The sequence below is a fragment of the Giraffa tippelskirchi genome, chromosome 4 (genome assembly GCF_054371585.1).
Source record: "Giraffa tippelskirchi isolate mGirTip1 chromosome 4, T2T-mGirTip1v1.2.pri, whole genome shotgun sequence".
Lineage (NCBI taxonomy): Eukaryota > Metazoa > Chordata > Mammalia > Artiodactyla > Giraffidae > Giraffa > Giraffa tippelskirchi.
In genome coordinates this window covers 11,971,210-11,996,654 of record NC_137278.1, presented here as the reverse complement: position 1 = coordinate 11,996,654, position 25,445 = coordinate 11,971,210, and the positions used below count along the sequence as shown (strand labels likewise).

Sequence of the window (25,445 nt, the reverse complement as noted above, 5' to 3'; positions counted from 1 at the left end):
TTTTCTTGGTTTTTTTGTGTGGAACTATACTGCTATACACTTCCCTCTTAGAACTGCTTTCCTCTGTATCCCATAGGTTTCCTGTGGTGTTTTCATTACCATTTGTTTCTAAGTATTTTAAAAAATTTCCTCTTTGATTTCATTAGTGATCTATTGGTTATTTAGTAGCATATTGTTTAGCCTCCATGTGTTTGTGTTTTTTTACAGCTCTTTTTTTTCCTGCACATGCATGAAAGTCATTCAGTCTTGTCTGACTCTTTCCGAGCCCATGGACTATACAGTCCATGGCAGTATCCAGGCCAGAATACTAGAGTGGGTAGCTGTTCCCTTCTCCAGGGGATCTTCCCAACCCAGGGATCGAACCCAGGTCTCCCATATTGCAGGCCGACTCTTTAACAGCTGAGCCACAAGGGAAGCCCTAAAACTGATTTCCAATCTCACAGGGTTGTGGTCATGCTTGATACAATTTCAATTTTCTTAAATTTACTGAGGTTTTACAATAAAATAGATTAAAAAAATTTTTTTTTCCAAGGCTTAGTTTGTGACCTAAGATGTTATCTATCCTGGAGAATGTTCTGTGCACACTTGAGAAGAAACTATATTCTGCAGCTTTTGGATGGAATGTCTATAAATATCAATTAAGTCTATCTGGCCTAATGTATCATTAAAGGCTTCCACTTCCTTAATAATTTTCTGTCTGGATGATTTGCCCATTGCTGTAGGTAGGGTGTTAAAGTCCAGCACAGTTATTGTTACAGTTGATTTCCCCTTTTACGTCTGTTAGTGTTTGTCTTATGTATTGAGGTGTTCCTACGTTGGGTACACAAATATTTAAACTGATTATATCTTCTTTTTGGATTGATCCCTTGATCATTATGTAGTGTCCTTCCTTGTCTCTTGTAAGAGTCTTTATTTTAAATTCTAATTTGTCTGATGTGAGTATTATCATATAGTATATGAGTAGTATCAAAAGAAAGCTACTGCAGCTTTCTTTTGACTTCCATTTGCATATGGTATTTTTCCATCCCCCTACTTTCACTCTACATGTGTCCCTAGTTCTGAAGTAGGTCTCTTGTAGACTGCATATATATAGTTCATGTCTTTTTATCCATTCAGCCAGACTATGTCTTTTGGTTGGAGCATTTAAAACATTTACATTTAAGGTAATTATCGATACGTATGTTCCTACTGCCATTTTCTTAATTGTTTTGGGTTGAGTTTTGTAGGTCTTTTTTTTTTTCTCTTATATTACCCTCTTAAAGAAGTTCCTTTAGCATGTATTGTAAAGCTGGTTTGGTGTGCTGAATTCTCTTAGCTTTTACTTGTCTGTACAGTTTTTCATTTCTCCATCAAATCTGAATGAGATCTTTACTAGGTAGAGTAATCTTGCTGTGTGTTTAGTCACTCACTCATGTCTGACTTTCTGCAACCCCATGGACTGCAGTCTCCCAGGTTCCTCTGTCCATGGGGATCCTTCAAGCAAGAATACTGGAGTCGGTTGCTATTCCCTACTCCAGAGGGTCTTCCCAACCCAGAGATCGAATACAGGCTGCATTGCAGGTGGATTCTTTACCAACTGAGCCACCAGAGAAGCCTAAGAACCCTGGAGTGGGTAACCTATCCCTTCTCCAGAGGATCTTTCAACCCAGGAATCAAACTAGGGTCTCCTGCATTGCAGGTATATTCTTTACCAGCTGAGCTACCAGGGGAATCTTGGTGGTATGTTTTTCCTTTCATCATTTTAAATATAGCCTGCCACTCTCTTCTGGCCTGCATAGTTTCTGCTAAAAAATCTTACAGGAATCGCCTTGTATGTTATTTGCTGCTTTTAATATATTTTCATTGTATTTAGTTTTTGCTAGCATGTTTCTGCCTGGTTTATCCTGTATGAGACTTTCTGCACTTCCTGGACTTGAGTGACTATTTCCTTTCCCATGTTAGGGAAGTTTTTGACTCTAATTTTCAAATATTTTCTCAGACCCTTTCTCTTCTTCTGGAATCCATATAAATCAAACGCTGTTGCATTTAATGTTGTCATAGAGGTCTCTGGGACTGTCCTCATTTCTTTTCATTCTTTTTTCTTTTTCTGCTCTGTAGCAGTATTTCCACCATTCTATCTTCCAGCTCACTTATCCATTCTTCTGTTCAGTTAGTCTGCTACTGACTCCTTCCGGTGTATTTTTCATTTCAGTTACTGCTTTATTCGTCAATGATTATTCTTTAGTTCTTCTAGGTCCTTGTTATCTTCTTGATCCATGCTTCCATTCTATTTCTGAGATCTTGGATCATCTTTATTATAATACTCTGAATTCTTTTTCAGGTATGTTGTCTATTTCCTCCCATCATTTACTTGGTCCTCTGGGTTTTTACTTAGCTCCTTTACCTGCAACATTTTTTCCGTCATCTCATTTTGTCTAACTCACTGTGCTTGCAGTCTCCTTTCTGATGGCTGTAGGGTCACAGTTTCTCTTGCTTCTGGTTTCTGTCCTCCAGTGGAGGCTGGTTGGTCCAGGAGCTTGTGTAGGCTTCCTGGTGGGAGGGACCGGTGCCTGTGTTCCAGTGGGCAGGGCTGAGTCCTATCACTCTGATGGGAAGGGTTACATTAGGGGGTTGTGTTTTGGGGTGTCTGTGAGCTTACTATGACTTTAAGCAGCCTGTCTGTTGATGGGTGGGATTGTGTTTCTATCTGGCGGGTTTTTTGGCCTGAGGTGTCTAGCAATGGAGTATGCAAAAAGTTGAGTGGAGCTAAGTCTTGTTATCTAAGCTAACAGCTGTCCCTTCCCTAGGTGTGCTCTCCAAATCCCACTTTTCAGCACCCAGCCTCCCTCCACACCAGCAGACACACAACTCAGGCTGGGGTATGCAGGGTTGCACAGATCTTATTCTGGCCTACCTGCCACAGACTGGTTGCTGGTTCCCTCTGATCCTCTGAAGTTCCTTCTTTGTCCCAGCTGATTTCCCCAGAGTCAAGGGGTTTCTCTGAGTGTAGGAATGCCTCTTCATCCTTCAGCTCCCTGCCAGGGGTGCTGTTCCCTTCTTATTTCCTCTTTTCTTTCTTTCATCCTATTTGGTTGTGTGGGGATTTTTCTTGTGCTTTTAGGTGTCTAGAGTCTTCTGCTAGTGTTCAGTAGGTGCTCTGTGAGAACAGAGAACAGTTTCATTTGCAGATATAGTCTTGATGTACTTGTGAGGATAGGTAAATTCCACATCCTCCTATTCTGCCACCTTGACGCCCCCCCACCCCAAAATGTTTTGAGCACTTCCTCACTTTTGGCACAAAAAGATATTCCAGACTCATCTTATACTTTTCACAAGTGTAAGAAGAATTAGACATTTCTTCATGGAGTTCCTGCTCCTATCGGTACAAAATGGATTTCAGTTCAGTCACTCAGTTGTGTCCGACTCTTTGCAACCCCATAGACTGCAGCACACCAGGCCTCCCTGTCCTTTGCCATCTCCCAGAGCTTGCTCAAATTCATGTTCATTGCATCAGTGATGCCATCCAACCATCTCATCTTCTGTCATCCCTGTCTCCTCCTGCTTTCGATCTTTCCCAGCATCAGGGTCTTTTCTAATAAGCAAGCTCTTCCCATCAGGTGGCCAAAGTATTGGAGCTTCAGCTTCAGCATCAGTCCTTCCAATGAATATTTAAGACTGGTTTCCTTTAGGATGGACTGGTTTGATCTCCTTGCAGTCCAAGGGACTCTCCAAGAGTCTTCTCCATCACCATAGTTCAAAAGCATCAATTCTTCGGCACTCAGTTTTCTTTACGGTGCAACTCTCACATCCATACATGACTATTGGAAAAACCATAGCTTTGACCAGAAAATGGATTTAAGAACCAAGATTTGGGTACTTGGATGTGTGCTCACTGCTACTTGTGTACTGTGGACCCCAGACCCTTTCACTGTGTATAGTGGATACTTAGGTGTGCTCACTGCTACTTGTGTACTGTGGACCCCAGACCCTTTCAGTGGATAGAGCCAGGGAATATCTCTCACACACACACAACCCACAGTACACAGTTACATCTCCATTTTCTATATCTATCACATATATTGAAAGCCATGGGTTCACACCAATGACTCTAATTTCAATCCAACACAGGAATAATTCTAGTTTCTTCTCTTTATATATTTTAACTATATTCTAGCCCAAGTGAAAAATGTTGCTTTTATTTCCTTAATATATTGACTTGCTTGTATGTAAGCAATCTTTTATCACTGTCCCTACCTCCCTCTTCATCTAGATGTCTTTCTTACTCTGCTCAAATACTGACATCCAGTGCTAGGCCACCAATATCTGCTCCCCCACCCCCGCCCTGGATCTCCCACCAACAGAAATGCCCTCTTTACCCCAGGGTCCATCACCCTAGTGCTCGGCCATTGCTGCTGTCCTCTTTCCACGTGCCTCCTCTAGATCCCACTGAAGTTCTGACATCTGGTGCCCAAATAAAGCCAAGACACTGTCACCACTGTCCCACATAAATAACTGCCTCGTTGCTTAGCCTCCAACACCCTCAAACTGACTGCTCACTCTCTCTCTCTGGATCAGACGCCCTCCTCACCCTCTGTCATCCCTTCTGCAGGGATGTCATCACTGCCTTACTCAGGGCCTGATAATCACTGTGGATCAGTGACTCAGACACCCTCATGATGTAGCTTAGACTCTGTGCTCCATGCTGAGCTGTCATGGTCACTCCCCATGCCCTTAATTGAAGCCTACCTACCCTGTACAATTTTCTCAATGACTTCTGGACTTGGGGAAGAGTTGTTCTTTTTTAAATGAAAGCTCTTTCTGCCTGTTCTAATCTGATAACCCACACCTTGCAAATAATCAAGCCAGTTGCAAGCAGACTACCTATCTTCTGTGTCATAATTTCTTTAACCAGAAGAAATTCAATAAACAGAGTCTTTCATATAAAGGAAATAGACTCTACTAGAACAGATCACTGATCTCAGTTTCCAACATTCCAAGAGGCAGGGTCCTTAACTGGGGCAAAGGCCCAGAGGATTGATACACCAGTTTTACAGAGTAATAATCCTATCTCCCCTATGCATAATTTGTACCCACCTAATATTTCCTGTATCCCAAGACATGTTTTTAAAAGTCTAGTAAGTTGTTTTGTTTTTTTTAAATGACTGGAGCTTATATATAGTGGGGGGAAAATGTGAGTTAAGTTCCAATTGTAAGACTGTTAAGAGCCTACATGTTATACAATTCTATTTACTAAAGACATCTTTCAGTTTTAAATGAAAAACCAAATGTTTGACAAAAGTGAACCATGAATTGGAAATCAATGAACAGATCCAAGATGGCCTCAACTCATTCATCAAAGAGCAAACCACTTCTTTTACGACAGAATTCCCTGATACCTAAAGCATCCTTTCAGAATGAGTGTAGTGATCCAGGGAGCCATTTCTATTAGTTATTTCTTCCATTTACTGTGGCCTCTGGAATACACTTGCCAATGAGTAAATCTAACTTAAAGATTTATCCATTATTCACACAATTTCTACCTTTTCTTCAAAAATAGCATTTCCCAAAGTGTGTTCCAGGAAACACTGGTATCTCAAAATGTTGTTAATATTTGTCACGGAATTAAAAAAGGTATGGGGCCAAATAAGTTGTGAATTTCTGGGTAACATAGATTTCTCCACTGTAGGAATTTTCAGAGTCTATGTTACAAGAATTTTAAGGAGACAAAAATGAGGCACAGCTTTCCCTTTCCCTGACCCCAGTATTACTCACGTATGGTACTCTTTTTGAATGGAGCATTTTTTAGAACTAATATTCTGTAGACAATATGATGGGGAAAACTTTCTAACATTTAATAATAATGTATCTCTTTAATTAAAAATCTTAGACTATTTACAAGAAAGGAAACTATAAGAAGTCAGATATATAGACAAATATTCAACTAACTAATAATCAAAGAAATGAAATTAAAACAATGAGAACTGTTCACTTGTCAAGGACACAATGAAGTCATCAAAAGCTAGTGATGTGAATGTGGTAACCCAGGTATTCCTGTACTTTGCCAGTAAAGGGTACCCTTTACTGGCAAAATACAGGAGTACAATTCTTCTGGAAAGAAGCTTGGCAAAAGTTTTAAAACGTTTATGTCTACTAAACTTCAAATGGCCCATCTGAGATTCTCCTTTTAAGGAAACACTCCAAAATGAAGAAAATGTTTTATGTTCAAAGATGTTAATGGCTATACTGATAATAGTGGAAAAAAAAAATCCCAAATAATGAAAATTCCTAGTAACAGAGAAATGTCTCAGGAAACCAAGGTACATGATACATGATATGCAGCCATAGAAAAGTTTTACAATGTTTTTATTATCATGGAATAAATGCTTCCATTATTATGGTATCTAAAACTGTGGGTTTCAAAAGTCTAAATACAGTTCCAATTGCCTCTTGACATCCATGGAAGATACCTCAGCATGTCACTTCTTCCAAAAGTACAGTAAGGTACAGCTGAACTTTTAAAGTGATTTTCAGACCCTTAAAAAAATTACTGTAAAAGCACAAGAAAGCCCTACTAAAATGGGACTGGGACACCGGGTTAGGTCACCTGCCAGTTAAGTGTTTTATTGACAAACCCTAACAATTCAAACTCCAGTACTCTTGCCTGGAAAATCCCATGGATGGAAGAGCCTGGTAGGCTACAGTCCATGGGGTCGCTAAGAGTGGAACACGACTGAGCGACTTCACTTTCACTTTTCCCTTTCATGCACTGGAGAAGGAAATGGCAACCCACTCCAGTATTCTTGCCTGGAGAATCCCAGGGACGGCGGAGCTTGGTGGGCGGCCGTCTATGGGGTTGCACACAGTCAGGCACGACTGAAGCGACTTAGCAGCAGCAGCAACAATCCAAATTTGTGCCTCAGCAAAATTATTATTTAATACATATCATGAACTTTCAGAGCTGTTTGGGAATATGAGATGGTGAATATTAACTCTGAATGCTAAGGGACTATTTATTATGTATTTAATTAAAAAAGTAAAGGAAGAAAACATCCAAAAATGCTAGCAATATTTATTTGAGGTTGGGGGAAGAGTAGGGAGACATATTAGGAGTGACTTTCTTTTCCTTCTTACTGCTTTCTGAAATTCCCAAACTTTCTATAATGGGAATGTGTTACTTTTTCAGTAAATGTTTCAGTGAAATACACAGCACTATTATTTTTATAATCATAAAAGTTAAAGTTTACTTATTAAACAGAGTAAAATAGAAGGTAAATACCTGTCCTTTTGTCGTGTAATCTGCCAAGATGTTAAGTAGCTTATAAAATACTTCGAACCAGGGGAGATAGCTGAGGGAAGAAGAGGAAACACACAAACTATTAGTACACAGGTCAAAAACTTTAATCAGGAGCTAATTCAAGACAGTACATTTCAGTTTCTCTTTACATCCTGAAGAGCCTTCCTGTAGTAGGCTGTGCTAGAAATGCAGACTGGTAAAATGCTAATTATTTCTGAGATTTAAAAAAATTGCCTGTGTAAGGCAGAGGATTGAATGTCCATTATAAATTATTCCCATGCCTCAGAGCTAGAACAGGTTCATAAAGAAGAAATTCAAAGCAGATTCTGTAATCAGGAACCATCTCTGAAGAGCCCCCTAGGCTCCTCCTACCACACCCACCCCTTCCAGGAAAGCTTCTATTCAAGTTTTCCATGATTGGACACACATAGCCACACACACACGCACATAGACACACACACACAGCACTTTCACCGTTGCTGTGTCCCAAAGGCCCCAAGAGCCTGAAACCATTCATCAAACTTTCTATTATAATACAGCCTTCTCTGTACTTATTGCAGCAAGAGCTCTGACTCTCTGCCCCCACTGCCCTCCAGCAGGTCCTGACCATCATGTCCCTTAATTCTGACGACAGCCTAGTCCTGACCTTAGTCCATCCTCTGTGTGGCTCTCAGAGTGGTCTAAAATGTGAGTATAACTGGCCCATTGGATTAAATTCCTGCAGCGGTGCCCCATCACTGCAGGACTTCTTAGGACAGCATTCAAGGCTCTTCTGTCAGGTCCTGGACCATCCTTCCAGTTGTCCTCACTTTGCACCCCCAAATACACACTCCTCTCATTGCAGTCATACTCTGAGGAATGTCCAGGCGTTCTCAAGCCTGCCCGAGTCTGCGTTGCATACACTTGGCACTATTCTCCCTCTGACCTTCATGATCTACTCTAGCTGACTTCTGCTCACCCTCCTAATAGTTCCCCACCACTGCCCTGTCCCCGACTCTCAAGCCCTAACTCCCTTTTTTCTGTACTGCCCTGTCACATGCAAACTATCGTTATAACAATACACACACCATGTGACACTCAATGGTGTATCTGTCTTCCCAACAGATTGAACATGACAGTAAGGAAGGATTCACACCCCTCTTTATTTTGTCTTCCCAGGGCCAAGTACGGAGCCTGGCAGACCCTCAGTGCTCAGTGATGATGAAACAAACACAAACAGCAGAGGTGTATTCATGCTACAGAATTATTGCTGAAACATATTCCTATTCCCAAGAAATTTTTTCACTTAAAACATCAATGGCTTTGTTCTCCATAGGAAACTTTTCCAAAATGACACCAAACAGTCATGTGGGAAGAGGATCGTATCAAGCGCTTGCCGTCATGCTCGCATCTGCCCTGCTGCACTCATAGCGTCCGTTACCGAGAGAGTGGAGGACTCCATCCCACCAGGCAGAAGGAAATCAGCGCCCTGGACAGATTACCAGCTGTACTGCTGAGGGTAATAAATGAAGTGAGAGAGAATAGAGAGCACAGATAAAGCGCACAGCTCTCTGTCATTAATGTCTGTCTGAAGCCAGCACATGCTACTGTAAAATTTAAGTAGCTTATCAAAATATACTGATAAGCAACTTAACTTTTCACTTCTCTGACAGTATTATCACTTATGTTAATATGCTTCAATCAGCTCTGGCAACTGCATATTGATTATTATAGAGCAAATGACTGCTGCCACTTTACAAAGCATTTACTTTGGCAGAGTAATGTAAACATTCAAGAGGGATTAGGGAGGAGATAAGTTTCCCTCTTCCTATTCTGTTAAATAAACCTCTGCTGAGTTAAAAGCCATTATAGAATGAACAATAAATCCCCTCAGAAAAAACTCCTGCCCAGATTAGAGGACTCTCTGTAAACAAACTCAACCAAGGATTACAAATCTTTTTTTTTTTTTTTTAACCCCTGAAAGAAAAAAATAGCGCTAGTTAAATCCAGTGGGAAAGTGTTGGGGGGAAGCAAGAAGAAAAAATATTTTCTTGTAAGGAAACCATGGTTTCAAGTAAATGAGAGAAAAGTTGCAGTCATTTTAGGAAGACTTGAAGGGACTTGGGACAGGCTGCTTCTCTGATAATTTAGGACTGTGGTACACAAGAAGCAGTTCTGGCCACTAGGTTCAACTGACCAACATAGTTTGTGAGGATGCAGGAGGATGATGTGCTACAGTTGCCTGGCCCACAGCCGACTGTGCCCACGATCTCACACTCAACCCTGACCCCACCAAATCGATTCTTTTTGGCTACACTAAACAGAACCCTCAGCCATGGGAGGTTTTGCAGTTACCCTGGAAATCAGCCCTCTCTCTCTCTCTTCAGCCTGACCGGACACAACTGCTCCCCACATGTTGTCCCCTGTGCACTGACAGATGAGTATCTAGTGATGGCAGTGTTAAGGTCTTGAAACCAAAACCCAGCTGTCTTCTTCTTCAAAGGATCCCTCTTTTCCCCTGTTGGGAGGCCAGGGTTCACAGCTGAACTTTATCCAGTGGTGTTTCCTGTACTGCTTCATTAGTGCCAACACAACAGCTTCGAGCTGCCAGCAAGGGTGCAGGTGAGGATATGGAGACCCTCGGCTCCATTTTGCGCTCGTCTGTCAGCACGAAGTAAACACTGCTTCCCAACCCAAAGACAGGAAACAAACACTCCATTGTGCTGCTTCTCCCTGGATAGCTAACAGACTCCCAAACATCTCAGGGCTTGCTCAACTTGCTCCCTTCGTGCAACTGCTCAAGTTTGCAATGCAGAGCATCACCATGTGTTGGGCTCAGTTCAAGGCTGGGGCCAAAAATCCCAAAGAGTCCCTGCTTTCCAGAAGGCCATGGTCTTATGTAGGAAAAGAGATAATATAACAAGGAGTAATAGTTTAGGTGGGGGAGCTGGATCTCTTTCCCAAGTGCTTTATTTAGCCTAGGCTCTTGGATCCAATTATTAAATTACAAGGGAACATTAAAACAGACAAACAAAAAACAGTCTCTCAGCCATGTCCAACTCTTTGCGACCCCATAAGTAGACCAAGTAGAGTGTACAGAATAATGACATGAGTTGAGAAAGTAAAAAATTTAAACCATGGTTATAGGGGAGGGCACACAATGGAGAGATTAGCTAGTTGCATCTGTTGGTAGGAGTCAATATGCATCACACAGAAAAGGTTGGGCTTCAGCTAAGTCCTGAAAGAGGCTGTTCTTAGTGTATGGGAAGAAGGTTGGAAGGGGTGGAGATAAAGAGCACAGGAAAAACTCACAAGCCATGACTTGCCAGCACAAACCTGGGCCTGACTTGAGAACTGTGTACAGCTGGAATAGCCAGCGAGTAGGGTGTGCAGGCTGAAAGATGAGGCAGTGTGCAGAAGGGTCAGGCTCTGAAGGGGCTATCATGCCAAACCCATGGGCCTCCCTTTTATTCTGTAATCTGTGGGGAACCATAGGGCCAGTTAAAGAGAAGAAACATTTTGAAGATGAATATTTAAAGCCAGGCAGAAAGTGCTTATTTCCCACTCAGCACAGCCCAGTGGATCATCTCAGCCCTACCAGAGTCAGTGTCCACTTTGCTACCCTAAAGAGAAAACCTTAGATAATACAATCGGGTAATACACATAATTTGAAAAAGATCAACATAATGCTTCGGCTCTAGTATGAACAAAAAAATGAAAACTACTTTATAATAAAAAGTTTAATATTTAAATACTCAGGCACCATTATATTAGAAGATAAAATGAAATAGTACCTCCTTGAGGGGCTTGTGGCAGATGTGCATCTACTTGTGTTCAGAATGATGAGTTTAAGGCTAAGAAGACTGACATGCAATACAGTCTTTCAGTTTTTCTTGGTGATTTCCACTTGCCTGAGAAGCTCTTAAAACTCCATCATGGGTACTCTAAGGGAGGTATCCCTTCTTTTCTTACTTCCCATCAGCAGATTTTGTCACCCAGGATTCACTGGATGACAAAACATCCCTTAGCTAAGGCTATTTGGCATTCAGTTTTTAAAGCTTTCATATTAACCACCCCCACCCTCAAAATTTAAAGAAACAGAGCAGCACAACACATGGGAAAAGACAGACTTGAGTCAACTCTGTGTGAATCTCAGTAGTAACTGTGACACCTCAGGGAAGTGATCTCTCAAAGGCTCAGTTTTCTCTTCTATAAAAAGATATATACCATCTCACGAACTTAACTGATGTATACAAGAGACATCCAGCCTGGGGCCTGGAATACTCTTCCTGTCCCTCTCTGCCTAACATTCTTAGTGTTTGCTTCAGAGGCTCCTCCAGGAGTCTGTATACCTCATGCCCTGCAGTCACCAGAGTGGACAGCAAAGTACAAGCTGTTATTAAGAGGAAAATACTCACAAATGATATGACCACTTAAACCAGTAAGTCCCCACTCAGCCCTTCAAGTTTGACTAGCATTTCCATCTACCTCACTGTTAGTGTCTTGGACAGTCCAACATCTACAAGAAAATGCCAATAAAACTACAACCTCTGCAAACAATGAAGAATTTCATGAAGCCCTTGTTAAGATGCTGGACACCTGCTCAGAGTCAAGGCAAAGTGACTAACAAATGAAGACCTGGCAGCATTAGACCAGGAAACAAGGGATGAGAGAAAAATCAAGAAAAACAAAGATGGTGGCACAAAAGTCACATCAAAAGAAAATGAATTCAGTATCAAAGAGTTAAGAGAGAACTTGGGAAAATTGATGACATCTTCAAATACTTTTGGAAAAATGACTCCTTTTATGATTATGCTATGAAAGTCCAATATGATGTATTATTATGTTTGAAAAATCAAAAAACCTCCCCCTAAATCCCACTTGACTCATTATTCTAAGATTTAACATGTTGTTAGAATAAAAGCTAGATTTTGTCCAAATGAATTTATTTTCAAAGTTTATTTCTTTTTTTTTCTAGATAAAATTTTAAAATAAATCTCCCTTCATTTTTACTATAAAATTTTGGTTCCACTTAAATAGGTGCATTTTAGTCCCAGAGTATGAGGCCCTCTTGGGCTTATCCTACATGAAGACTCACCTTAGTTCTTGATCAGTGTCAACGCCATGAGAACAAAGATCAAGACTGTTTAGTGTTTAATCTCTAATATGTGCCTGGCATGTGTTAAACATCCACTAGGTCAGAACTTCCCTTGACAGATATAACTCATCCCTATAGTTTCTACTAAGGCCATTACCACTACAGCCAGACAGTAACGGTTAACCAACTCTTATTGGAAAGTGGGGCTTCAAATTTAGGAGGTGGGATTTTGGTTAGAAAAATGCTCCAGAAACAAAAACAATTGCCAGCAGTGGACTGCTGGAGTCTGTGACAAATAATTAAAATAGAGTGAGCACATATTCCAAGCAGATCAAGAAGTACCCACAAACTTAAGATTTCTTACTCCTTGTTCTTCAACATAAGTAAACCTCACTATCCACTTTTATTTTTTTCTTTTATGTCAAGTACTATGGGAAAATGTCACAAACTAAACTGATTGAGCAGCCACCTAATTTTTCAAGCACAGGTGAACTTCTAAAACTGCCCAGGTATCCTCTGATCTGTTAGTATATCAGGCCCCAAGTTTCTCCAAGTTTGCTCTAAACTTGCTCTTTCTCCCATCTCTAATCCATTTCTCCTGCTCTTCAAAAGATAACTCTTCTTTCGAACCTTGCTGAAGAGAAAAGCTCTAACATGAGCCTTCCTCTCTCCCATTCCTACACCTCTCATGCCTTCCCCTTACCCTCCCAACTGGAGGCAGAAAGTGGGAAGACTCTAGACTTCAACCACACTGCCTTCTGTAAGACCTATCTTCTCCCTCGTTACACTCAGTCGACAAGGATTCCCATCTTTAAGCCCAACAAAAATCACCCATGTGTGCAGTTTTCACACATACAGTTCTCAAACTACAGCTTTAGCACCAAGGTCCACACATGTTCCTCCCTATGAGAAAAATATCCACATCCTCCTGAGCTAACCGCACAAGCTTCACTGAACATTTTCTGGAATTTAAAACGGAGGTGACATTTACAGTTCAAACATCAAACATTTCCAGATCGTTCACTTTTCAAATGTTGTGGTCAATCATCCATGAAACCACATATTCCTTTGTATTTATTAAGAGCCATCTGATGTATGGCTGGCACTCTGCAAGGTGCATGAATAATGAGACCCAGGACCCAGCATTCAGGGAGCTCACTAGATCATGAAGGAAGCAGACACATTGGCATTCTAGAAAGTTTTCCCATGGAAAAAGACAGTTTGCTGATCAATTTTACACAGCTTCCTAGGCCAGGAGATCCACCTATTCTGTCACTAGCTGTGGCCTAGACCGTTTCTCCTCCCCAACATGTAAAATGGGGATATCTACCTTACATGGCAATTGTGAGGGGAAAGCATACATATCCACCACTGAGCCTGAAACAGACTGAACAATGTTTTTCCCTGATGAAATCGTACTCTTTTGCCATTAAGATCAAAAGTTGGAATAACCTAAATAAGAAAAAACAAACAAACAAATTCAATCCCCTTTGGGAGATCAGAGATAGTCTCACTCAATCTGAGCATTCTACTTTGCTCACAGTTGCTAATCTCAAATTGTAAATTTATTATGGTTTCCAGTTAAGCTCCAGAATCTCTGATTTATGTCCATAATTAACATCCCATTGTGATATCTATTATATCTATGCAGGAAAATTTATATACTGAATGAGCAGAAATATTAATTTGCATTAAAAAAAAAAAAAAAAAAACAAGCTGCCATAAAACATCTGTGCTTACATAAAGCTACCCAAACATACACTTGGATTTGATTTTGGAAAAAAGACTCTTTTCTCTCTTGATGGGTATTCAATAATTGTTGCTTTTAGAGAGCAGATCTGTCGTCTTCTTTTCTATGACAGCATTACTATGATTGAGGGAGATTGTGCAGGAGGAAAGCAAGGAGGCACTTTTCTGTTATCACCAGTGAAGTGTTGGTAACAGAAGATCTGTAGAGTAATGACACCTGCACTGACAATTCACTGTAATTCTCAGATGTCTTCATTGAGCCCAGAGAGGGCGAGCACAGAGGCCTTTCATCATTCTCCTAACAGAGTTTATGATGCAGCTCACTCCTGTATTCACACACCTGCAAGTTTTTTTCCCATTCAGAGCATCTTATTTTATGGTTTAAATTACTACTGTAATATAATGTAATGGGTTAGTGAGAGTCTAACCATGGCCCACCTTACAGAAGCTTTCATAGACTAAAGGAGAAACACATTGTCTCTGTTGGGGAAAAAAAAAACAAACCACAACAAAAGGAAGAAATGGCTACACAAGAAGTCTTGTCCTACTTTCAGTAGTAAACAACAAAAGTAATTATCCCATTGAGACAACATTTGATATTATTCACATTTTAGAGCTTAGAAGAAGAAGCTAATGAGGAAAGGGGGAAATTTATGAAGTGTTAGGTGCTTTGACATATTATTCTTTACAACAACTGTATGAGATAAATTATCATTCCATTTCACAGAGGAGAAAACCGAGTCTCAGGGAAGCAAAGTGATTTACCTAGAACAGTACAGCTACTAAAAGCACAGCTCAGACATAAAACCAGTCCAACATGATTTCTATTCTACTCACTCCATGCAACACAGTATTAGTTGTACAACCTGATCAAGTGCAATAGTCAATCCTGAGATTAGGATTTAAAATCCTTACCGTGCAGTTCTTACTGTAATACCCTGATAAAATGAAAGCTTGCCTCCAAAGGCCCCTCGGCTCGAAGCATTCTGAGCAGTCCAACTCTGGCTGCCTCCCAACAATTCAGCATGTTCTCTTACTTTGCCAGCTCCAGGGACACTAGTCATGTGTCAGCTCTTTACTGCTTTAGGAATTAGTGTACACGTTACATTTAGAAACACAAATATAAATAGCTCGATTTAAAATGTTTTAATCAAGCATTGACCAAAGATACATTTTAAGCTTCCAGTGCTTCGTGTCAAAAATCAATGCCTTTGTGTCAAAAACACACCTTAGAGGTGCGTTTTTTAAGAAATTACCTCGAGAAACAATGGCCTGTGTCATAGATTCTTAGACTGTTGCCTTTTTAAAAATTTAAAGCATAAAGCTTTAAATGTATGCTTATGATGACAATTAAGGAAATGCTAGATTAGACAGGGCATCAGTTTTCCACAAATAGCACTTAAATTTAAGTTCATTTCCACCCCAGATCTCTGCTTGAATGTTGTATCATTCAGTCGCAAATCTCTCTATAAAAGTGTCTGACTGTCTCTTAAAACCATTTATGCTCTATGCTTCAGTGCCTTTCCTTGGCAACTTTTTCCATATGCTTAACTTCTTTCAGGAAAGCACTTCTGTCTCAAGTCACAGGATAGCAAACCAATCAACACAAGCAGGCAGGCAGGTAAAGAAAGGAAGGGAAACGGGTACACAGAAAGAAAGTAGGACATAGATGTAGCTGGTCCAATAAACATAATGTTTTAGAAGGCAGAGAGTTTTAGACCAAAAGAAAACTAACCAACCACCCCAAGCAATCAGAGAGCCCTGAACTTGAATTTATAACCCAAACACCCTGTACCATATGCAACTTGAGACACACAACTGGTAGCACTATTGGGGATTTATGACTTATGACTTGTTCATATTTAATTTGTAACCAAACACTTCCCCTTCCTCTTAGCTACCTTAGAACTCTTGATTAACTCTTGTTTTCACAGGTCAGAGGTTAAATAAAGGAAGGGAAGCATTCTGGGGTGAGATTGCCCAGAGCACCACATCCAAGAGTGACCTGTGCAAGGAGCATTAAAATAAGTGATAAGGCTAGAGATTGTTCGAGACAGCTGATGTTCAAAGCTTCCTTTGGGTACAAGGCAGGATCTTGCAACTAGAGAGCTGGCAAAAAAAGGCAGACAGGAAATGGCTCTCAAGTTACCTTTTGTGACAGAGCAACTCTCTTACCAAGAGGTTTCTCCCGAAATGTTTTTGGAAATGAGACTGAGGTCTTAAGTGAAGGTAAAACAGAATTTGTATAAGCCAAATAGCTCTTCTCCTCGCTTTGTTCTGCCAGATGCATCTGTCCTGCCCATCAGAGTCTCCTACTACAAAGAAAACCTCCACGGCTAGCTCATCTTTTTTTTTTTTGGCAGTCCTAGGCTAGCACGAGAGAAACAAATTTCTGGTACACACAGAGGCACAGCTACCCTGCTGAAGAGGATATAATCTGTCCAACTGAAAGACCCATCTTGTTCCAAGTACCTATACTGGTGTGCCAGTCATCATGCACCTAACAGATCAAAATAGTAACAGCAGAGACCATCATTTATTCTGGAATACCAATTTATGCTCATTTGTTTTATGGCTAGCTCTCATTTATTCATTCGTCTCTTCATCCCTTCCTTCCTTCCTTCATTGCCTAATATAAGCCAGGCACTGGATTAAGAGTTGACTAAGGCATAGCTTCCACTAAAGCAAGTCATTGATTTAAATTTGTATGTGAAACCATTATGGAATTAGGAATGATCTAATAGAGGCAACATAACAAACTTTGGAAAATGTGGGAAGTAATGGATAAGTCACCCTGCAAGGAGCTAAGGCACATGTTTTCTCTGCACTATAATCACAGAACATAGCCAGAGCCTGGAGCAGGCAATTTCCTCAGCAGAGTCCTTCAACAGGATGGAGGAAACCAATCCTGAGCAACCTGAGAAGGTAGGCATCCACTACAAAGTGATCAGAGTTGAAATATAAAATGTCATTAGTCACTCTCTGTTGCTTCCCTGGCAAAATATCCTACTTATTTTTAAAACAATTTTTGTGCTTATGGCTTATTGCTTTATTATAATCCAGGGGAAGGAATTCGAAATGCTACAAAAGCTTTAAACTGGAGTCATTAGACTCTCTTAGAGTGTGATAGCTTAGAGGAAGGTCAAGCATTTGGTTAAACAAGCAGTAAGTCATCATTCCCTGGCAGCACCACCAGTTGTGTGTCTCCCTCAAAAGAAACCCTAAATACTAATCTTTAGAGACAGGAAGCTCAGCCAGCAATCCTGGTAGAAACAGGTTTCTTTGACATAAATTCTAAAACTCATATAGTATGAAAGAGAGCAGGAAAATTTTCTTTCAGTGAATAACTGTTAAAAGCAGATTATGAGGGTTAGAAAATGTATCCACGAATTATTTTATTTCCACCCACATTAAATTATGTAAGTTTTTGGTGATTTTAAATGGAAGTTCTATACCTCTATAATAGCAAAACATATGTACACACATCTAAATATATGCTAAAAGAATGGTTAAATAAATTATGATATACTCAGGCAATAGAAAATAAGGGTTTAGAATATTTTTAGAAATACTGTAGGAAAATGCCCATGAAATAATAGACAGTTGATTCAATTGTGCAGGTCCATTTATACATGAATTTTGTTCAATAAATGCAGTACTTGTATTTTCATTTTACAGATCTTTAAGTAACTGTGGGGAAAAGTTTGTGTTCGATTACTGATCACAATATGTGGAATGAAAAGAACTACGGTCTGAATACTGCTTCTATCCAAGCTGTTTCAGCTTCCTGCCCTTGGGGGAGTCATTTATGGACTCTTCTGCTTTTGAGGCAGAGATAGGAGTATGTGGATCTTCAATTTGTGATGGGGGCTGCACCTTTACCTCCATGTTTTCAAGGGTCAACTTTAGATTGAAAAGAAGCAATATTTACAAACTACTTATCATATGCAATCACATACACTCAAAGAAAGACTAGAAGATAAATTAATGGTTATCTCTAGGTAGTTTTTGCTGACTGTATAGAGCTGCTCCATCTTTGGCTGCAAAGAATATAATCAATCTGATTTCAGTGTTGGCCATCTGGTGATGTCCATGTGAAGAGTCTGTGGAAAATTCTGAAAGAGATGGGAATACCAGACCACCTGACCTGCCTCTTGAGGAATCTATATGCAGGTTAGGAAGCAACAGTTAGAACTGGACATGGAACAACAGACTGGTTCCAAATAGGAAAAGGAGTATGTCAAGGCTGTATATTGTCACCCTGCTTATTTAACTTATATGCAGAGTACATGATGAGAAACGCTGGGCTGGAGGAAGCACAAGCTGGAATCAAGATTGCCAGGAGAAATATCAATTACCTCAGATATGCAGATGACACCACCCGTATGGCAGAAAGTGAAGAAGACCTAAAGAGCCTCTTGATGAAAGTGAGAGGAGAGTGAAAAGAAAAAGTTGGCTTAAAGCTCAACATTCAGAAAACTAAGATCATGGCATCCGATCCCATCACTTCATGGCAAATAGATGGGGAAACAGTGGAAACAGTGGCTGACTTTATTTTGGGGGGCTCCAAAATCACTGCAGATGGTGACTGCAGCCATGAGATTAAAAGATGTTTACTCCTTAGAAGAAAAGCTATGACCAACCTAGACAGTATATTAAAAAGCAGAGACATTACTTTGCCAACAAAGGTCCATCTAGTCAAGGCTATGGTTTTTCCAGTAGTCATGTATGGATGTGAGAGTTGAACTGTAAAGAAAGCTGAGTGCTGAAGAATTTATGCTTTTGAACTGAGGTGTTGGAGAAGACTCTTGAGAGTCCCTTGGACTGCAAGGAGATAGATCCAACCAGTCCACCCTAGAGGAGATCAGTCCTGGGTGTTCACTGGAAGGACTGATGCTGAAGCTGAAACTCCAATACTTTGGCCACCTGACGCGAAGAACTGACTCATTTGAAAAGACCCTGATGCTGGGAAAGATTGAGAGTGGGAGGAGAAGGGGACGACAGAGGATGAGATGGTTGGATGGCATCACTGACTCTATGGACATGAGTTTGAGCAAGCTCTGGGAGTTGGCGATGGACAGGGAGGCCTGGCATGCTGCAGTCCATGGAGTTGCAAAGAGTCGGACACGACTGAGCAACTGAACTGAACTGAACTAGGTAGTGGGATTACAGATAACTGTTTCATTCATCATCCTTCTCTGTATTTTCTATGACTTATCTACTGAGCATGCAGTACCTTAAAAATTTGATAAAGGTTTTTTTGTGTTTTAAGTACTTTATCTTATTCATAATTATAAATACTTAGAACCAAGCTAGTGTACAGTAATGCACAAATTATGGACTATCAAAATAATGGAATACCTTTTAAAACTTTCGAGTGTAAGATTTATTTTTTTTTAAAGTTTGATGTTATTAGAAAAAAAAATTATTTTAGAGTCACAAGCTTATACTTATAAACATAAAATTTTATTTTTTATTTTTACTTGTTTTTTATTGAAGCATAATTAAAGTACAATATAAGTTCCAGGTGTACAATACAGTGATTCACATTTTTTTGAGGTTATGCTCCATTTATAGTTATGATGAAGTGTTGGCTATATTCCCTATGTTGTACAAATATATCCTTGCAGTTTATTTTATACATAATAGTACGCACCACTTAACCTTGTACCCCTATACTGCCCCTCCCCCTTGGAATATTATATATTCATTAAAATCAGACTATAGAAAAATATTTCAACATAGAAAAATACTAACAATATATTTAAATATAAAAGCAGGCTCTATAATATGTACAAATGATTTTTCATTTTGTGTGTTTTCCTGTATTTTCCAAAGCTTTCTACAATAAATATGTATTACTTTTATTTACTTCAAAAATGTTTTAAAGGCCACATGTGTGATTCCTCCCTGCCTACCAACTTCCAAGTCATGTTGTTTGATTGTAGGGGGGTGGATTGGTTAGGGAGAGCAGAATCTAAAGCCTATCCTCTTGTTTCCTTAAGCGTGCTTGATTAACTGTGACCACCCAGTTCCCAAAGAGGTTCTCTGGATGAAACCTCTTTTACAAACTGGTCACACCAGTCTCATGCTCTTTCCACTGCACCATGCTTATTATGGATCTCAGGTTCAGGGAAGAATGGTGGGTTAATAGGCTTTTCAGTGACCTTCCTTACTGTGGGACCAATCAGCCTCCATAAAGCTTGGTGGGTCTCAGAAAGGAGACACTCAGTTATGCAAGGCCATGTTAAGTTGAGAGAGGAAAGAAAAAAGGCTCAGAATTTTTTTTTTCCCTGTTAGATTTTGAGGCCAAATCCTCAAGGCTGGATGGTTCATACAAGCATTTAGTAAGCATCAATACATGCCAACCTGTGCTAGACAGCCAAGATAAACACATGAGCAAGACACAGCACTGTCTGTCCTCAAGGAACCCAGGTCTCTCAGGGTAAGACAGACAAGTAAATGGTTAATCTCGATGCACTGTGAGGCTGCTGTGATACAACGGGGCACTGAGAGCTGTGGAAATGCTGAGGAAGAGCATCTCAATCAGGCGTGGGTATTAGCTGAATAAAGAAGAGAAGTTAGATGAAAGAAAAGTGTACTTCCAACTGGAAGGACAAAATACACCAGAAGCACAGAGACAACGGACTACAAATGACTTGAGGTGGTTGGTTTCCACTTAAAGATAAGGGCAAGATGTTTCTCTGTGTGATTTTTGGGGGGAGTCAGTTGGGAGGTTGGGTTGGGGGGTGCAGATGGGATTCTTGGCAGTAGAAGAAAATGAGAATAGAGAAATCCAAAAAGACCAGCTTGTGAGGAGTTTTATGTGCAAGACTAGGGAGTTTTCCTCTTTTCCTGAAAGCAAAGAAGAGTTTTAAGAGGGATTTGATCAGTTTTGTTTTTTTAGAAGTGCACTTTAAAGACAGAGTGGACACTGAACTGAAAGGGGAAGTCTGGAAGCAGGTAAGCTCAAAGGTTCTAAGACCCAGGTAGCTGGCAGCCCTCTAAAAAGAAGGTTCTAATAGTGAAGGCTTATCTCAATGTTGTTTTAATCACTTAAAGAAACTACTGAATGCAATTAAAAAGATTTGGCTCCAGGAGAAGAACTAAAAACTGAGTTTCTATTAGGCAAAGGCTGGCCTGAAGAGTGAACCTCCCACAGAATAAACATCTACTGTGTGAGTCTTAGGAGAGGAGGACAGCCCAGAACAACAGGCCTGTTTCCCTCACCTATTAGAGGGCTCCCCCTGAGCTGTAACTTTATCTCTCCAAGCCCACTTTCCTCTGCCAAAGGACAATACTTCCTATTTACCTAACAAGGCCATCGTATAGAATGAATTAAGCAACTTAATACAAATTTAATTATAACCCTCTAATGCAAATAATACAGAGTGCCCATCAGAGTCCACAGACCACACCAGGCACTCAAAAACAGGTGGCTTCTATTGTGATTATTAGGTAGGAGATGGTCACCTGCTCTTTCAGGAGAAGGAGTGGTTCTAAGCCACATTTTGGATTATTTCAAATGCCTTTAAAATGCTGAGCACCACAAGTGTTAGGGGAAGCACAGTGACTGAAACCGCTCACCCTGTCCAGGCACCACCATAACCATTTGCATGAGTTGTTTTATGACAGGAGGTCCTAGTAAAGAACACGGAACTAATAAGCCACCACCAACCAGAAGAGTTTGAGAAAGGTCAAAAGGAGACAGCACCTGTCCGACCACCTCCCAGAATCCTTCTCACTGGCATCCATCTTGGCTGAGCAATGAGTGCACCCTCAGGAAGGACTCTGAGTCAGAATGATTGGCCAAAGACAACCCAGAAACTAATCCCATCACCATGAAACCCAAGACTGAGAGTCATGTGGCAAAGCAGTTCTCCTGGGTTCCCTTACCCTACTGCTCTCTGCCCAGGTGCCCTTTCCAATAACAGCTCTTGCTTTGTCAGCATGTGTGTCTCCTAGGACAATTCTTTTCCAAGTGTTAGACAAGAGCCCAATTTTGGACACCGGAAGGGGTTCCCCTTCCTGCAACACAAGCATGTGTGTATTCTTTACAATTTGTCATAACATTTGTCATAAAACAGGGGACTAGGGTCAATAGAAATCTTGTTAATACTTATCAACTTGAAATACTAATTAGCCGTGAAAAAGAATGTAATTTTGCCGTTTGCAGCAACACGGATGGAGTTGGAGGGCATTATGCTAAAAGTGAAATAAGTCAGACACAGCAAGATAAATACTGTATGGTATCACTTATATAAAATCTAAAAAATACAACAAACTAGTAAATATAATAAAAAAGAAACAGACTCGTAGATATACAGAACAGTAAACATACCAGTGGGAAGAGGAAAAGGAGGGTAATAAAGAGATAGGGTATTAAGAGGCACAAACTATTAGGTATAAAATAAACTATGAGGACATATTATACAACATGGGGAATGTATCTATAAACAGAGTATAACTTTAAAATTCTGAATCACTATATTGTATACTTATAAATTATATAATATTATACTACGCTTCAATAAAAGTAAATAAATACACTAGACCTCCCCTCAAAAGAGGGAAAAATATTTATCCACTTGATACAAGATAAAAGATTTCACTTCAAAGATTGAATGAAAACAAAGAAAAAAGATAGGAATCATAAATGTGTCACTAGTATTGTTTCAAATATTCCTCAGTTAATGACTCTTTACAAGATAACATTGCAAATAATTACTTAGGCTTTCCTGACTGAAGGGAATATTACATATTGTTCTTGACTAATTAAATAAGACTTAAGCCTAGAAGATTTATGCTATAATGATTTAAAAGATAGCAACAGTAATAAGACTCTCCAAGCTATCATTAAACAAACATATGGATGTTAACATTTTTACCTTTCACAAATGTTTGAACTTAACTTCTATTTTAAAATACAGCAGCTTCAGTTAATTCAAAGATTCATTCTCCATACTGAGCCATTCACAGGATGGGAATGAAAATATCTAGTCCCTAAGCTATGTCAGGCAGGGACCAAGCAGTTCAAGGGCATTATCTCTACTCCCCTTCTCTACTCCTTGCCAGAGCTACATGACATGGGTATCATCAGCTATAACTAACAGAAGGAGAAACGGAGGCTCAAAGGTGTTCAGTGACTTGCTCAAGATCACCAAGCTAGTAAAGCTGCAGTCAAGATTTGAAGTAAGGTCTTCTGATTTCAGAACTCATGGTCCTTTTTTATAAATCAATTTCAAATTATAATTTACACATAATAAAGCCCAACCATTCTATGTACACATGAAGAGAAGTTTTGATAACTATATATATCTGTGTAACCACCACCACAATCAGTATGTACAGCATTTCCAGCACTCCAGAATACTCCCCTGTAGTATCACTGACTCAATGGACATGTATTTGAGTAAACTCTGGGAGCTAGTGGAGGACAGAGGAGACTGGCGTGCTGCAGTCCATGGGGTTGCAAAGAGTCGGATGGGACTTAGCGACTGAACAACCACCACCACCACCCCAATTAATCCCCCTCATCCCTTGTAGGGTGTCTATCACACTATACTGAGATCATCTCTTTACCACCTGTTCTTCCCACCATTCAGTTCAGTTCAGTTCAGTCGCTCAGTTGTGTCCGACTCTTTGTGACCCCATGGACTGCAACACGCCAGGCCTCCCTGTCCATCACCAACTCCCAGAGCTTGCTCAAACTCATGTCCATTGACTCGATGATGCCATCCAACCATCTCATCCTCTGTCGTTCAAAATTTACTCCTTTTTAACCTCAATTAAAATTATTTTACTTGAGTGCACAGTTCTTTGAGTTTTGACAAACGTACACAGTGGTGTAACCGCCACAGACAATTAAGACAAAGCACACTTCCACCCCATATCACTCAATTTACTTATGCTATGCTTTTGTAGTCAACACTTCCCCCACTCCCAGCACCTGATCAGTTTCCAATTCCTATAATTTTGCCTTTTCCAGAAATGTCAAATAAATGAAATAACATAGTATGTAGCCACTATCATAATCTATCAGGGCTTTTATTAAGCCACATTGTATATTTTAGCCTTTTCTTTATTCTTCCCAAAGGACTTTGCCATTTCCACACTTAGACTAAGACAAGTTTTAGTAGTGACATATTCCCATGGTCATTCCAATGTCTCACAACACCAAGGCACTAGCTGTTGCTTTACCCCAAGTAAGGAAATGTTACAGGAATACCTTCAATTCACCCAATGCATTAAAACAGTATGTCATTCGCAAACTTCCTTGTTATTTAATGCAGAGTTTGAGAGAACAGCAAGCAGAGATAAGAAAGCCTTCTTTAAGTGAACAGTGCAAAGAAATAGAGGAAAACAACAGAATGAGAAAGACTAGAAATCTCTTCAAGAATATTGGCGATACCAAGGGAACATTTTGTGCAAGCATGGGCATGGTAAAGGATAGAAACAGCAAGGACCTAACAGAAGCAGAAGAGATTAATAAGAAGTGGCAAGATTATACAGAAGAACTATACAAGAAAAGTGTTAATGACCTGGATAAATCATGATGGTGTGGTCACTCACCTACAGCCAGACAGCCTGGAGTGTGAAGTCAAGTGGGCCTTAGGAAGCATTACTACAAACAAAACTAGTGGAGGTGATGGAATTCCAGCTGAGCTATTTCAAATCCTAAAAGATGATGCTGTTAAAGTGCTGCACTCAACATGCCAGCAAATTTGGAAAACTCAGCAATGGCCACGAGATTGGAAAAGGTCACTTTTCATTACAATCCCAGAGAAGGGCAATGCCAAAGAATGTTCAAACTACTGAATGACTGCGCTCTTTTCACATGCTAGCAAGATTATGCTCAAAATCCTTCAAGCTAGGCTTCAATAGTACGTGAACTGAGAACTTCAAGATGTATAAGCTGGTTTAGAAAAGGCAGAGGAACCAGAGATCAAATTGCCAACATCTGCTGGATCACAGGAAATGCAAGGGAATTCCAGAAAACCATCTACTTCTGCTTCATTGATTATGCTAAAGGCTTTGTGTGGATCACAACAAACTGTGGAAAATTATTCAAGAGATGGGAATACTAGGCCACCTTACCTGTCTCTTGAGAAACCTGTATGCAGGTCAAGAAGCAACAGTTAGAACCGGACATGGAACAACAGGCTGGTTCAAAATTGGGAAAGCAGTATGACAATGTTGTATACTTGTCACCTTGCTAATTTACCTTATATGCAGAGTACATCACGTGAAATGCCAGGCTGGATGAATCACAAGCTGGAATGAAGATTGCCAGGAGAAATATCAATAACCTCAGATATGCAGGTGATATCAACCTAATGGCAGAAA

At 40.1% G+C, this 25,445-nt stretch overlaps 1 protein-coding gene and 1 long non-coding RNA gene across 4 annotated transcripts in view; one reads left to right on the top strand and one right to left on the bottom strand.

Moving 5' to 3' along the window:
- Positions 1–19,979, top strand: part of LOC145545065 (uncharacterized) — a 35,926-nt gene extending 15,947 nt beyond the window's left edge. Inside the window, exons 3-5 of the long non-coding RNA XR_014081846.1 lie at positions 8,589–8,771; positions 16,939–17,024; positions 17,778–19,979. This is a non-coding gene — a long non-coding RNA (uncharacterized LOC145545065). The remainder of the gene's footprint in view (positions 1–8,588; positions 8,772–16,938; positions 17,025–17,777) is intronic.
- DENND1A (DENN domain containing 1A) overlaps positions 1–25,445 on the bottom strand; it is a 537,858-nt gene that overhangs the window by 275,180 nt on the left and 237,233 nt on the right. For all 3 annotated transcript variants that reach the window (XM_081588650.1, XM_081588651.1, XM_081588652.1), the window contains one exon: positions 7,256–7,325. In XM_081588650.1, the coding sequence (XP_081444776.1) occupies positions 7,256–7,325 (70 nt within the window). The remainder of the gene's footprint in view (positions 1–7,255; positions 7,326–25,445) is intronic.